The sequence below is a fragment of the Odocoileus virginianus genome, chromosome 29 (genome assembly GCF_023699985.2).
Source record: "Odocoileus virginianus isolate 20LAN1187 ecotype Illinois chromosome 29, Ovbor_1.2, whole genome shotgun sequence".
In the NCBI taxonomy this organism is placed as follows: Eukaryota; Metazoa; Chordata; class Mammalia; order Artiodactyla; family Cervidae; genus Odocoileus; species Odocoileus virginianus.
In genome coordinates this window covers 4,547,323-4,561,983 of record NC_069702.1, presented here as the reverse complement: position 1 = coordinate 4,561,983, position 14,661 = coordinate 4,547,323, and the positions used below count along the sequence as shown (strand labels likewise).

The window sequence follows — 14,661 nt, the reverse complement described above, 5'->3', positions numbered from 1 at the left end:
TATATGATCATCTCAACAGATGCGTAAAAGGCATAAGACAAAATTCAAATTCCATTTGTAATAAAAACTCTCCTCAAAGTGGGTGTGGATGAAAATTACCTCAATATACTAGAGGTCATATATGACAAGCAAACAGCCAACATCAACTCATGGAATAAAAGGTAAAACTATTCCTGGGAGATCAGGAAAAAGACAAGGATGATCCCACTCACCACTTATTTAATGTGGTATTATAAATCAGACCTGCAGCAATTAGTAATGAAAAAGCATGGAAATCGGAACAGAAGAAATAAAATTCTCACTATTGGCTACTATAATGATGTCATAAAAATAGTGACTATAGAAAATGCTAGAGACAAATCTTAAAATTAATAAAAGCATTAAAGTTGAAGGATAAAAATATCAATAGACACAATCCCCTGCTGATTAGTGTTCCCACACACTAACAACAAATCATCAGAAAGACAAATGAAGGAAACAATCCTATTTATAGTTACATCAAAAAGGTAAAATACCTAAGAATACATTTCACGGAGCCGGTGACAGCCCTGTACACTAAAAACTAGACGACACTGATGATAGAAATGAGGAAGATGCAAGTAAGTGGGAAAATATTCTGAGCTCATGACTGCAGGAGGAGGGCTGCATTTTCCAAAGCAATCTACAGATTCAATGCAAAACCTTTTAAGATTCCAATGACATTTTTCACAGAAATAGAACAAACAATCCTAAAATTTATGGGAACCACAAACACCATGAGTGGTCAGAGAAATCTTTAGTAAGAAGAACAAAACTAGAAGCATCGTACATCCTGATTTCATACTTCACTGCAAAGTCATAGCAATCTAAATACTCTGGTACCAACAAAAAAAGATACAGATAGATCAATGGGATAGAATAGAGAGCTCAGAAATAAAGCCATGTGTATATGGCAATTACATTAAAGCAAAAGGGCAAGAATATAAACTGGGGAAAGGACATCTTCTACCAGAAATGGTCTTATGAAAACTGAACATCCTCAGATGTAGAATGAGTTTAGATCACTACCTGACACTGTACTCAAACAGTTCAGTTCAGTTCAGTTCAGTCACTCAGTTGTGTCTGACTCTTTGCGACCCCTTGAACCACAGCACACCAGGCCTCCCTGTCCATCACCAACTCCCAGAGTTTACCCAAACTCACGTCCATTGAGGTGGTGATGCCATTCAACCATCTCATCCTCTGTCATCCCCTTCTCCTCCTGCCCTCAATCTTTCCCAGCATCAGGGTCCTTTCAAATGAGTCAGTTCTTCATATCAGGTGGCCAAAGTAACGGAGTTTCAGCTTCAGTATCAGTCCTTCCACTGAACACCCAGGACTGATCTCCTTTAGGATGGACTGGTTGGATCTTACAGTCCAAGGGACTCTCAAGGGTCTTCTCCAACACCACAGTTCAAAAGCATCAATTCTTTGGCACTCAGCTTTCTTTACAGCCCAACTCTCACATCCATACATGGCCACTGGAAAAACCATAGCCTTGACCAGATGGACCTTTGTTGGCAAATGTCTCTGCTTTTTAATATGCTGTCTAGGTTGGTCATAACTTTCCTTCCAAGGAGTAAGCATCTTTTAATTTCATGGCTGCAATCACCATCTGCAGTGATTCTGAAGCCCAGAAAAATAAAGTCAGCCACTGTTTCCACTGTTTCCCCATCTATTTGCCATGTAGTGATGGGACTGGAGCCATGATCTTAGTTTTCTGAATGCTGAGCTTTAAGCCAACTTTTTCACTCTCCTCTTTCACTTTCATCAAGAGGCTCTTTGGTTCTTCACTTCCTGCCATAAGGGTGGTGTCATCTGCATATCTGAGGTTATTGAGTGTAAGTCAAGCTAATTAAAGATTTGATTGTAACTCCTGGAACTATAAGGGCTTCCAGAAGAAAACATACACTGTAAATTCCTCATCATCAATCTTGATGAATTTTTGGATTTGACATCACATGGAAAGAGAACACAGAGAATAATAAACAAGGAAGACTACATCAAACTGAAGGCTTCTTCTGCACAGCAAAGAAACTTCATAAATAAAGACAGCCTATGAAATGAAACATTTGCAAGTCATAAATCTGAAAAGGTATAATACACAAAATATAAAAAGAACACATATAGATCAGTAGTAATAATGAAAGCAATCCAGGTAAAAAATAGGCAGAGGTCCTGAGTAGACATTTGTCCAAGAAGACACAGAGATGCCAACAGACACAGGAAAAGATGTTGAACAAATCGAAACCACACAGAGGTACCACCTCACACCTATTGAACGGCTATCATCTAAGAGAAAAGAAACAACAAATGTATGTCAGGATAAGGAGAAATGTAAACATTCATGCACTGTTGATTTAAAAGTAAATTGTTCCAGCAATTATGGAAACCAGTGTGGAGGTTCTTCGAAAAGCTAATGATAGAGCTACCACGTGATTTAGTCACCCCACTTCTTTTTATTTATTCAAAGAAAACAAAAACACTAACTTGAAAATACTTCTGCAACCCTATGTTCATTGCAGCTGTATTTATAATCAGCAAGAAATATGGAATCAACCTGTATGTGCATCAATGGATGAAGAGATCAAGAACATGTCATATATGTACACAGTATTATTCACCATAAAAAGAGGAAATCCTGCCGTTTGCAACAGCATGGATGGAACTTGAGAGCATTATGCTCAGGAAACAAGTCAGACAGAGAAAGATGAAATACTATATGGTCTCAGGTATATGTGAATTAAAGGAAAACAGAAAATATGTGGAAAATAAGTTCATGTATGGAGAGAACATATTGGTAGATCCAAAGACAGGGGCTGCAGTGTAGGCTAAATGCTTGACAGAGGACAGAAGTTATGTTTCCATCTGAGAAACAAGTTATGAGGATGTAATGTGCAGCATGGTGGCTGTGGGTGCATGCATGCACACATGCTTTCTTACTTGGGAGCTTTTCTGACGGCTCTGAGCACAAATTCCACTTTCTTAGCTGTCCTGCTAAGTATCTATGTGACGTCAGGAAGATTCCTTAACCTCTCTGGCTCTCGGTCCCTTATGAGTAGACTGCACCCAATAGGGCCTGCCCCTGTGCCCAGTGGGGCAGAGAAAATGGGGGAGACACATACATCACGTAGAACAGGGGTGCTCCATCCAGTTTGGCTGTGACCACAATGGTGACTGGGTGTCGGGCACTCTCCCCCGGGGGTGTCTTTCCCATCTGACCTCAAATCCAGCCTATGGAGCAGGTCCTGTCATCATCCCCATTTCACAGATGAGGAAAGTGAGACTCATGTTCCCAGTCTCACAGCCCCTGAGTTGGGAGCCAGGATTCAGGCTGAGGCCTCTGCTCCCAGCTTTGAGAAGGGGAAAGGAGGGGAGGGCTGGGGAGGAGCTGGAGCCAGGGTGGGGGAGGGACTGCATTGGAGGCAGAGACTGTGGGGATGATTCTGGGTGGGGGAGGAGCTGGTAGACTGGGTGAGGACTCGGGGTGCAGAGAAGGAGGACTGAGCTGGGGCTGGGATGGCCCACTGCCTGGATGGACACTGGCCTGGTTAGAACAGGACACACAGTCGAGGGGTGGACCCAGGTGCTGGGGTGGGACACATGAGAGCAGTCCCTACACAGAGTTGAGGAACCAGGGCCTGGGACCCCAACTTACCCAGGGCCAGAGGACGTGTGGTGTCTGGAACCAGGTGACTCGAGCCAGCACATTGCCCACGAGGAGACTGGTAAAGTTTGGGATGCTGTTCTCAGTGACAGGCATTTCCATGCTGGGGTACAGGCCATCCGTGGGTGGACCTGGGAAGACTGGTTCGCCATCCCAGTAAAATCCCTCGCTGAGAGAGAGACAAGTGTTAGGGATCCGCCCTGAGAAGGGCCGAAGCCTGAGGTCTAGGAGGGAGGACTCAGCCAGGCCAGAGCCTCTGGGACTGCAGACCCTGCTCGGGGCCTCTGTCTCCCATCAGAGGGCGGACAGGGCGGCGGTGGGCAGATGAGAGCTCTGTGGACAGAAGTCGTCACCTTTCAGCCCTGCGGGACCTTGGGCACGTGATCCTACAACCCTATTTTTCAGCTGTTCCGTGGAGCCCACCACCTCTGGGCCCCACTTCCTCCACGTGGATCAGGAGCAATTCATGCGATCACTCATTCTTTAGATTATCTCTGTGCCCTTCAATTCTGATTCCCAGGACCCCGAGCAGGGCTGGGGCCAGAATGAGGCAAGTGAGACACACCTTCACACAGAACTTCACGCTTGTAAAAATCTCAGTAACAATATAATGCAATTTTCACACTTTTCAAATAAAAAATGCAACAAACGTCATGATGAACAGAATCACAAAATTCTATATAAAGACAGAGCAGTGTTACAAAATCCTCAGACTCAGGGAGACTGAGGACACGGAGGCCTTGGTGCTGCATCCTGAGTCTAGTGCAGCTGCCCCACGGCTGTTACCACGGGGCCTTGGCTGGGTGTCCAGGCCTCAGCTGTTCTTTCTGTAAGATGGGTGCTCAGTGCGTGCCCTCAGGGCTGGCCATGAGGGGCGTGGCTAAGCTGGTCAAGGGAGGGTGCTGGGACGGGGACTGGCCCGAGGCAGGTGCTCACGAGCAGTAGCCAAACTGGTCCAGGATGTGTGTGAAGATTTCCTGCTGCGCCGACAGGGATCTGGACCCTCGCCACACGAACTGCAGCTCCTGCAGACCCGGAGGGAACGGAGTGAGGCCCAGGGGTGACACGGATGCCGGCTCCCCTCCCCAGACCCCACCCGAGTCTCCTAGCCGCCCACACCCGCTCCTCTCAGTGGTTCATGGTCAAAATCTCCCTCGCTGCCCCCTCCTCAAGATTCCCCCTGCCCTCCCAAAGCCACATTGGTGGAGGAACTGGCCCTCCAGACGGTGCCTGCCTGCACTTTCGTCTGACCCTCCTCAGGGCAGGACTGTCTTCCAGGGTCTGCCACCCAGGCTGTCTCTAACTTGGCTTGAATGCCCCCAGACACAGGGAGCTCATCACCATCACTAAAGGTGCAGCAGCGTTTTTCAGTTCTGATGGTGAGAGAGTGGATGAGTAGATGCGGCTCACCACTCACCCGGTTATCCTGCATGGCCTCCTTCAGGTCGTAGTCGATCCTGGAGATGATGTGGGCATTGAAGCCCGCCAGGGCAAAGAGGGTGGGGGTCGTGGCGGATGCACCAAATGGGTCCACCTGCCAGGAGAACTGTGGCCGGACCCCAAATGTTTCGTAGAGAAAGCCGTGCCCTTCTGCAAAGAGACAGCCAGGCAGTTGGACTTGGGGAGGGCTCTGAGAACTTGGGGACCAGTGGGAGCAGCAGAGCGGACTCAGGAAGCAGAGCAGACCAAGGAGGAGCAGCTGGACGAGAGGAGGAAGCCCTGGGGATGGTGGGTCTGAGACGAGGGTCCAGTAGTCCGTTGAGGGCACACCCTGTCCCATATGGTCTGCCTGAGGAGGGCGGGCCTGAGGCTGCTGACTTGGTGGACACTGATTCCACACTCTTGAAGTGAAGAGAACCTAGTTGAAGAGAAGACTCTTGAGAGTCCCTTGGACTGCATGGAGATCCAACCAGTCCATCCCAAAGGAGATCAGTCCTGGGTGTTCATTGGAGGGACTGATGCTGAAGCTGAAACTCCAATACTTTGGACACCTCATATGAAGAGCTGACTCATTGGAAAAGACCCTGATGCTGGGAAAGATTGAGGGCAGGAGGAGAAGGGGATGACAGAGGATGAGACAGTTGGATGGCATCACCACCTCAATGGACGTGAGTTTGGGTAAACTCTGGGAGTTGGTGATGGACAGGGAGGCCTGGTGTGCTGCGGTTCATGGGGTCGCAAAGAGTCAGACACGACTGAGCGGCTGAACTGAACTGAACTGAATTCCACACTAAGAATCCTCACTTCAATCAGGGGACACTGACCCAGACCCAAGGGATGACTTATAACTGGTCACGGGTCATGGAAATATCATCCACCTCTGCCTGATTCTTTTCTCCACCTCTGTGGGAACTAGAAGTGGGAGTGCAAATAGTTATAGCCAAAAAGATGTTTGGCATTAGCTGGCTTGGGTTTCAGGGCAAGAATTCACACATTTCCTGTTTTAAAAAGTTTCAGCAATAAATGTCCCCTAGTTCCCCTTTGCTTTCCTGATGACTGGAGCTGTGGCAGCCATTCTGTGATCATGTGGGAGAGGATATGAGAATATGAGAAACATCAGTAGGCTGCAGAATCAGCCTCTAAATCCTCCCTCTTCTTTGTAAGGAAGCAGTAAATATCTTAATGACAAATCAGTGTACCTCAGGTTTTCTCAACGCTGTTAGAAAACCTTCCTGAGGTCCAGATGAACAGGTGATTAATGTATAAAACAATTAATTTTTGCCCAACATATACTCTCCCCTTTGCCTTTTAGTAACAGAACCACACAGCCCCTCCTAATCAGGGCAGGGCAATAGACTCCTGGCAGGAGCCTGCATTCCCCCGCCTCCTAAGGATAACAGACCAGGTGATGAGGTTCTGAACAGTGGATGTGCCCAGAAGTGATGAGTGTAGTGCAGGGTCGCCTTCTCGAGGATGCACTGCCCTCTTCCCTTCATTCCCCTCCACTTCCCAACTGAGATGATACTTCAGGGGAGTGAGGCACCTTCAGCCATGCGAGGAAGGCAGGGACAGCCTATGGGGTGGCAGAGCGAAACACACCAGCTACTGGAAGCCCCATTACTCTGTGGAGCAGTAACCCCGATGGCCCAGAGCAGCGCGCAGTGTAGATGCCACGCCCCACCCCCGCCCTGAGAGAAGCAACCTTCCTTACTTGAGTCACGTCACTCAGTCACCTCCATGCAGCTGAGCCAGTGTCCTAATGAGCACAGAGACCAGGTCAAGGCCTCCCCGCCCAGTGATGCAGGGCGCGGCCAGAGTGCAGGGGCCAAGGGGCCCGAGAGGCCAAGGTGGCATCGAAACTGTGGTCTCTGCCTCGGCTGCAGAGACCTGCTTCCTTCCGGTTTTTAACTCTGCTGAGGAGTCAGAGAGGGGGGAGGTGGAACAGAGGGGCACCCAGGAGACAGGGGATGACCGGGCCTGGGAGGGGGAGGGCGTAGGCACAGGCCGAGAGCTGGGGCCGGAGTACCCAGCACAGCAGGCTCCTCACAGCACTGTCCCAGCCGTGTCCTTCCCTCTCGGGACGTTTGCTTCTGTCACTGCAGTTAGGGGAGCCCCAGCCCCCATGTGACTTGAGCTGGGCTACCTCCCAGGGTGGGGTGGCTGGGGACACACCCCTTGTGTCCCGCCTCCCTTCCAGGCCTCTGCTGAGAATCGCAGCTGGGAAGGGTCAGCTCAGGGAGGGGACGAGCTCGCACCCCCAGGGCCTGCTGCCCACACTCAGCTTGTCCTGTCCTCTGAGCTGGTGGGAAAACCGCCATCCCCCCATAGAGATATTCTGTCTAAAACTAAGTCTCAAGAGTGTTTATCAAGACCTAGGAGATGAAAACACAGTGACTCAAAACCTATGGGATGCAGTAAAAGCAGTGCTAAGAGGGAGGTTTATACCAATACAAGCCTACCTCAAGGAACAAGAGAACCATCAAATAAACAATCTAACTTTGCACCTGAAGCAAATGGAAAGAAGAACAAAAACCCCCAAAGTTAGCAGAAGGAAATAAATTGTAAACATCACTACAGAAATAAATTTAAAAAGAAATGAAATAAACAGTAGCAAAGACCAATAAAACAAAAAGCTGGTTCTTGGAGAAGCTAAACAAAATTGATAAATCATTAGCCAGACCCATCAAAAAAATAGAAAGACTCAAATCAATAAAATTGAAAATGAAAAAGAAGTTATATCAGACAACACAGAAATACAAACGATCATGAGAGACTAGTATGAGGAAATATATGCCAGTAAAATGGACAACCTGGAAGAAATGGACACATTCTTAGAAAAATATTACTTTCTAAAATTGAACCAGAAAGAAATAGAAAATATGAACAGGCCAGTCACAAGCACAGATTCCCAAAACTGTATTCACAAAATCTTCCAACAGACAAACATCCATGGCAAGAGAACTTAACAGGCGAATTCCATCAAAAGTTTTGAGAAGAGTTGTTACCTATCCTGCTCAAACTCTTCCGGAAAATTGCACAGGAAAAAATCATCCCAGTTCATTCCATGTGACCACCAGATACCAAAACCAGACAAGGATGCCACAAAAAAGAAAATCACATGTCAATATCACTGGGGAACATAGATGCAAAAGTACTTAACAAAATTCTAGCCAACTGAATTGAACAACACATTAAAAAGATCATACATCATGATAAAGTAGACTTTATCTCAGGGATGCAAGGATTGTCCAGTATACAGAATATCACCATCACAGGAGAGACAAATCAATCAATATGACACACCATCTTAACAAAATGAAAGATAAAAGCCACATGGTCATCTCAGGAGATTAAGAAAAAGCTTTTGACAAAATCGTACATTCATTTATTTTAACTCTCCAGACAGTAGACATAGAAGAAGCATGTGAAAGTGAAGTCGCTCAGTCGTGTCAGGCTCTTTGCAACCCCATGGACCATAGCCCACCAGGCTCCTCCGTCCATGGGATTTTCCAGGCAAGAGTACTGGAGTGGGTTGCCATTTCCTTCTCCAGAGGATCTTCCTGACCCAGGGATCAAACCCAGGTCTCCCACATTGTAGGCAGAGGCTTTACTGTCTGAGCTACCAGGGAACCTAACATAATAAAGGACTTATACGACAAAGCCATAGCAAGCATTGCTCTCAACGGTGAGAAAGTGAGAGCATTTCCTCTAAGATGAGGAATAAAGCAAGGGTGCCCACTCTTGTCATGATTATTCAACATAGTTTTGGAAGTCTTAGCTACAGCAATCAGAGAAGAAAACCAAAAAAGAATCCAGACAGGAAAAGAAGTAAAATTCTCACAGTTTGATGATAACACAATAATATACAGTGAAAACTCTAAAGATGCCACCAGAAAATTACTAGAGGGAATCAATGAATATAGTAAATTTCAGTTCAGTTTAGTTCAGTCGCTCAGTCCCCATGAACCGCAGCACACCAGGCCTCCCTGTGCATCACCAACTCCTGGAGTCCACCCAAACCCATCTCCATTGAGTCGGTGAGCCATGCAACAATCTCATCCTCTGTCATCCCCTTCTCCTCCTGCCCTCAATCTTTCCCAGCATCAGGGTCTTTTGCAATGGGTCAGCTCTTCACATCAGGTGGCCAAAGTATTGAAGTTTCAGCTTCAATATTAGTCCTTCCAATGAACACCCAGGACTGATCTCCTTTAGGATGGATTGGTTGGATGCCGTTGCAGTCCAAGGGACTCTCAAGAGTCTTTTCCAACACCACAGTTCAAAAGCATCAATTCTTCAGTGCTCAGCTTTCTTTATAGTCCAACTCTCATATCCATACATGACCACTGGAAAAACCCCATAGCCTTGACTAGACGGACCTTTGTTGGCAAAGTAATGTCTCTGCTTTTTAATATGCTGTCTAGGTTGGTCATAACTTTCCTTCCAAGGAGTAAGCGTCTTTTAATTTCATGGCTGCAATCACCATCTGCAGTGATTCTGAAGCCCCCCCAAAAAATATAGTCAGCCACTGTTTCCACTGTTTCCCCATCTATTTGCCATGTAGTGATGGGACTGGATGCCATGATCTTAGTTTTCTGAATGTTGAGCTTTATGCCAACTTTTTCACTCTCCTCTTTCACTTGCATCAAGAGGCTCTTAGTTCTTCTTCACTTTCTACCATAAGGGTGGTGTCATCTGCATATCTGAAGTTATTGATATTTCTGCCAATAATCTTGATTCCAGCTTGTGCTTCCTCCAGCCCAGCATTTCTCATGATGTATTCTGCATATAAGTTAAATAAGGAGGGTGACAATATACAGCCTTGACATACTCCTTTCCCTATTTGGAACCAGTCTGTTGGTCCATGTCCAGTTCTAACTGTTGCTTCCTGACCTGCACACAGGTTTCTCAAGAGGCAGGTCAGGTAGTCTGGTATTCCCATCTCTTTCAGAATTTTCCACAGGTTACTGTGATCCACACAGTCAAAGGCTTTTGCATAGTCAATAAAGCAGAAATAGATGTTTTTCTGGAACTCTCTTGCTTTTTCAATGATCCAGCAGATGTTGGCAATTCGATCTCTGGTTCCTCTGCCTTTCCTAAAACCAGCTTGAACATCTGGAAGTTCTCGGTTCATGTATTGCTGAAGCCTGGTTTGGAGAATTTTGAGCATTACTTTACTAGCGTGTGAGATGAGTGCAATTGTGTGGTAGTTTGAGCATTCTTTGGCATTATCTTTCTCTGGGATTGGAATGAAAACTGACATTTTATGGTCCTGTGGCCACTGCTGGGTTTTCCAAATTTCCTGGCATATTGAGTGCAGCACTTTCACAGTGTCATCTTTCAGGATTTGAAATAGTTCACCTGGAATTCAATCGCCTCCACTAGCTTTGTTCATAGTGATGCTTCCTAAGGCCCACTTGACTTCACATTCCAGGATGTCTGGCTCTAGGTGAGTGATCATACCATCATGATTATCTGGGTCGTGAAGATCTTTTTTGTACAGTTCTTTTGTGTATTCTTGCCACCTCTTCTTAATATCTTCTGCTTCTGTTAGGTCCATACCATTTCTGTCCTTTATTGAGCCCATCTTTGCATGAAATGTTCCCTTGGTATCTCTAATTTTCTTGAAGAGATCTCTAGTCTTTCCCATTCTGTTGTTTTCCTCTATTTCTTTGCATTGATCACTGAGGAAGTCTTTCTTATCTCTCCTTGCTATTCTTTGGAACTCTGCATTCAAATGTGTATATCTTTCCTTTCCTCCTTTGCTTTTTGCTTCCCTTCTTTTCACAGATATTTTTAAGGCCTCCTCAGACAACCATTTTGCTTTTTTGCATTTCTTTTTCTTGGTGATGGTCTTGATTCCTGTTTCTTGTACAATGTCAAGAACCTGCGTCCATAGTTTATCAGGCACTCTGTCTATCAAGATCTAGTCGCTTAAATCTATTTCTTACTTCCACTGTATAGTCATAAGGGATTTGATTTAGGTCATACCTTAATGATCTAGTGATTTTCTCCACAATTTCAGTCTGAATTTGGAAATAAGGAGTTCATGATCCGAGCCACAGTCAGCTCCCAGTCTTGTCTTTTCTGACTGTATAGAGCTTCTCCATCTTTGGCTGCAAAGAATGTAATCAACCTGATTTTGGGGTCGACCTTCTGGTGATGTCCTTGTGTAGAGTCTTCTCCTGTGTTGTTGAAAGAGGGTGTTTGCTATGACCAGTGCCTTCTCTTGGCAAAACTCTATTGGACGTTGCCCTGCTTCATTCTGTACCCCAAGGCCAAATTTGCCTGTTACTCCAGGTGTTTCTTGACTTCCTACTTTTGCATTCCAGTCCCCTATAATGAAAAGGACATCTTTTTTGGATGTTAGTTCTAGAAGGTCTTTTAGGTCTTCATAGACCTGTTCAACTTCAGCTTCTTCAGTGTTACTGGTTGGGGCATAGATTTGGATTACTGTGATATTGAATGGTTTGCCTTGGAAACAAACAGAGATTATTCTGTCATTTTTAAGATTGCATCCAAGTACTGCATTTCAGACTCTTTAGTTGACTATGATGGCTACTCCATTCCTTCTAAGGGATTCCTTAGAACACTTAGAATAGACAGTAAAGTTACAGGACATAAAATTAGTAAACTGAAATCCTTTGCACTCCTATACACTAATAATGAAAGACACATGTACCCCAATGTTCACTGCAGCACTATTTGCATTAGCTAGGATATGGAAACAGCCGAGATATCTGTTGACATGGATAAAGAAGTCGTGATACATATATGCAATGGAATATTCAGTTCAGTTCAGTTCAGTCACTCAGTCGTGTCTGACTGTTTGCAACCCCATGAAACGCAGCACGTCAGGCCTCCCTGTCCATCACCAACTCCTAGAGTTTGCTCAAACTCATGCCCATAGAGTCAGTGATGCCATCCAGCCATCTCATCCTCTGTCGTCCCCTGCCCCCAATCCCTCCCAGCATCAGGGTCTTTTCCAGTGAGTCAAGTCTTCGCATCAGGTGGCCAAAGTATTGGAGTTTCAGCTTCAGCATCAGTCCTTCCAATGAACACCCAGGACTGATCTCCTTTAGGATGGACTGGTTGGATCTCCTTGCAGTCCAAGGGACTCTCAAGAGTCTTCTCCAACATCACACTTCAAAAGCATCAATTCTTCGGCACTCAGCTTTCTTCACAGTCCAACTCTCACATTCATACATGACCACTGGAAAAACTATTGCCTTGACTAAACGGACCTTTGTTGGCAAAGTAAAGTCTCTGCTTTTTAATATGCTGTCTAGGTTGATCATAACTTTCCTTCCAAGGAGGAATATTATCAGCCATAAAAAGGAACACATTTGGAGGAAAGGAAAGCCCAATGCCATCATGATGTCCTACACACAGTCCCTCTTTAGTGGAGTGCCGATGGGTAGAGCTCAGCCCACGCTGCAGTCAATCCTGGCTCATCCACTGACTCTTTGTCCTTGTAGCCTCAGTCTCAGTGTCTCCTCTGCAAAGGAGTCTGAGAGCATGATGCCCTCTGCACACCCTGCCTTTAGTGGTGAGTGAGGTGATATGTGTAGAGAACACTTGTTAAATGGAGAGGAATGGCCTGTAAGTGGCCAGTGTGTGTGGAGATGGAGGGGATGGTGCTGATGGTGGCAGTGGCACTGGTGTTGGGGGTGGTCCAGGTGTAGATAGTGATGGTGGGGGCAATGGTTGTGATGGTGATGGTGATGGTGTTGGAGGTGCTGGTGTCAGAAGTGATGCAATGACGTTCTGGGCTGCTAGTGGTGGTGCTGGTTCTGGTACTGGCGGGTGAGGTGATGGCAGAGATGGCATCTGACCTTTACTGATCATTTACTAGGGACCCACACGCTGTACACTAGGTGCTCTGTTGGAATCATCCCAATTTAATCCTGGTAACACCCCTTTGAGGTGGATCTTACATCACTATCAAGCACTTTTCCAGAGGAGGGAACTGAGGCCTAATGAGGTTGCATCACTTGCCCAGGGTCACAGGGCTGGGAAGGAGCAGAGTCAGGAGACAGCCAGGCCGGCTGGTCTAGAGTCCACACCCTTATCCCCTGCACTCAGGCACAGACATGGACGCAGTACCGGCAATCAGTGTTGACTGGTCGGTCTCCTGCTGAGAGGGGAAGATGGAGCCCAGGACGAGGGCTCAGACTCCCAGTCCCAGCCCCATGGAGGCCCCAGGGACCCTGGTCTGGGGAAGGGTAATCGAACCTGTGAGCTGGAGGATCTGGTCATCAAAGTGGGTCACAGCCTCGTCGTGCATGACCTGGCCTCCGAGGACAAACTCCAGGCGACCTTCAGCCACGAGCTGGTGGACCTTGGCATGGTGGGCAGAGAGAAAAGGCCAGGTTATATCCCCTGGGCTGAGCCAGTTGTGTTTTCTGGGCACATGCCTATAGTATCTCATGGTCCTTCCTTCAAACTCCTCAGCCTCTTTTATTCTGCAAATAGCAGGACACTGTCTGTCCTGGTCAGCGCTGTGTCCATCTCTGAGAACAGGACCTGGCCCTGGATGCTGCTTCGTCAGGCATATATATAGGTACATATGTTCACAACTTTTGCTTTTGAATGATGTCAAAATATGGAAAACTTGCAGGAATTGTACCCAAAAACTCCCATAAATCATTCTCCAGATTATCTCATTGCTAATATTTTTTACCTCTTTCTGTTAACACTCCCCCATGTCATTACACACATTATTCTTTTTCTAAACCATTTGAAAGCACAAGTTAGCAATTGCATGCCTTTATCTGAATAGTTCAGGTCATTTTTGAGAAACAAAGATCATTACAACTGCTATATAATGATCAAAACCCAGGCTATTAGACATTAGTAACGAGTGCGTGTGTTCATACTCAGTTTCTTGGAATGTCCAACTCTTTGTGACCCCATGGACTGTGCCCCACCAGGCTCCTCTGTCCATGAGCTTCTCCAGGCAAGAATACTGGAGTTTATCCTTTAATTTACAACACTTCCTGAGACTTTCTGTTTCATAATTGTTATGCTTTCAGGCTAGTACATTTGTAGCATGCTCTTCAAATTGCATTTGTCACATGATTGCCTAACAAATATTTTAGAATACAGGAATGAAGGAAATTTCCTGGGTCTTCAGTGTGTAGGATGCAGTTTCAGTTTCGAGGATGTGAGTTTGATCCCTTCTTGGGCTTCCCTGGTGTTTCAGATGGTGGGGAATCTGTCTACAATGCAGGAGACTCTGGTTTGATCCCTGGGTCAGGAAGATTCCTGGAGAAGGGAACAGCTATCCACTCAAGTATTTGTACCCAGAGAATTCCATGTACATAGAAAACTGGCAGGTTACAGTCCATGAGATGGCAAGGAGTTGGACGTGACTAAGTTACTTTCCTTTTTACTTTAACTAGGGAGCTAACAACGCACAGACCTCATGGTGCAAACAATAAAACACATCCATCAAAGAAGGAAAGAATAGAAGCATACAGTCAAGAACTGTGACAATGAGCACATCATGCTCTTGGGAGACTGTGGATTGTATTTTA

The 14,661-nt window shown here is 46.1% G+C and overlaps 1 protein-coding gene across 1 annotated transcript in view; it reads right to left on the bottom strand.

Moving 5' to 3' along the window:
• LOC110148604 (epididymis-specific alpha-mannosidase-like) overlaps window positions 1–14,661 on the bottom strand; it is a 41,923-nt gene that overhangs the window by 24,241 nt on the left and 3,021 nt on the right. The window contains exons 3-6 of the mRNA XM_070458074.1: window positions 13,358–13,463; window positions 5,103–5,275; window positions 4,622–4,710; window positions 3,677–3,854 (exon numbers count right to left, since the gene is read on the bottom strand). Of these exons, the coding sequence (XP_070314175.1) occupies window positions 3,677–3,854; window positions 4,622–4,710; window positions 5,103–5,275; window positions 13,358–13,463 (546 nt within the window). The remainder of the gene's footprint in view (window positions 1–3,676; window positions 3,855–4,621; window positions 4,711–5,102; window positions 5,276–13,357; window positions 13,464–14,661) is intronic.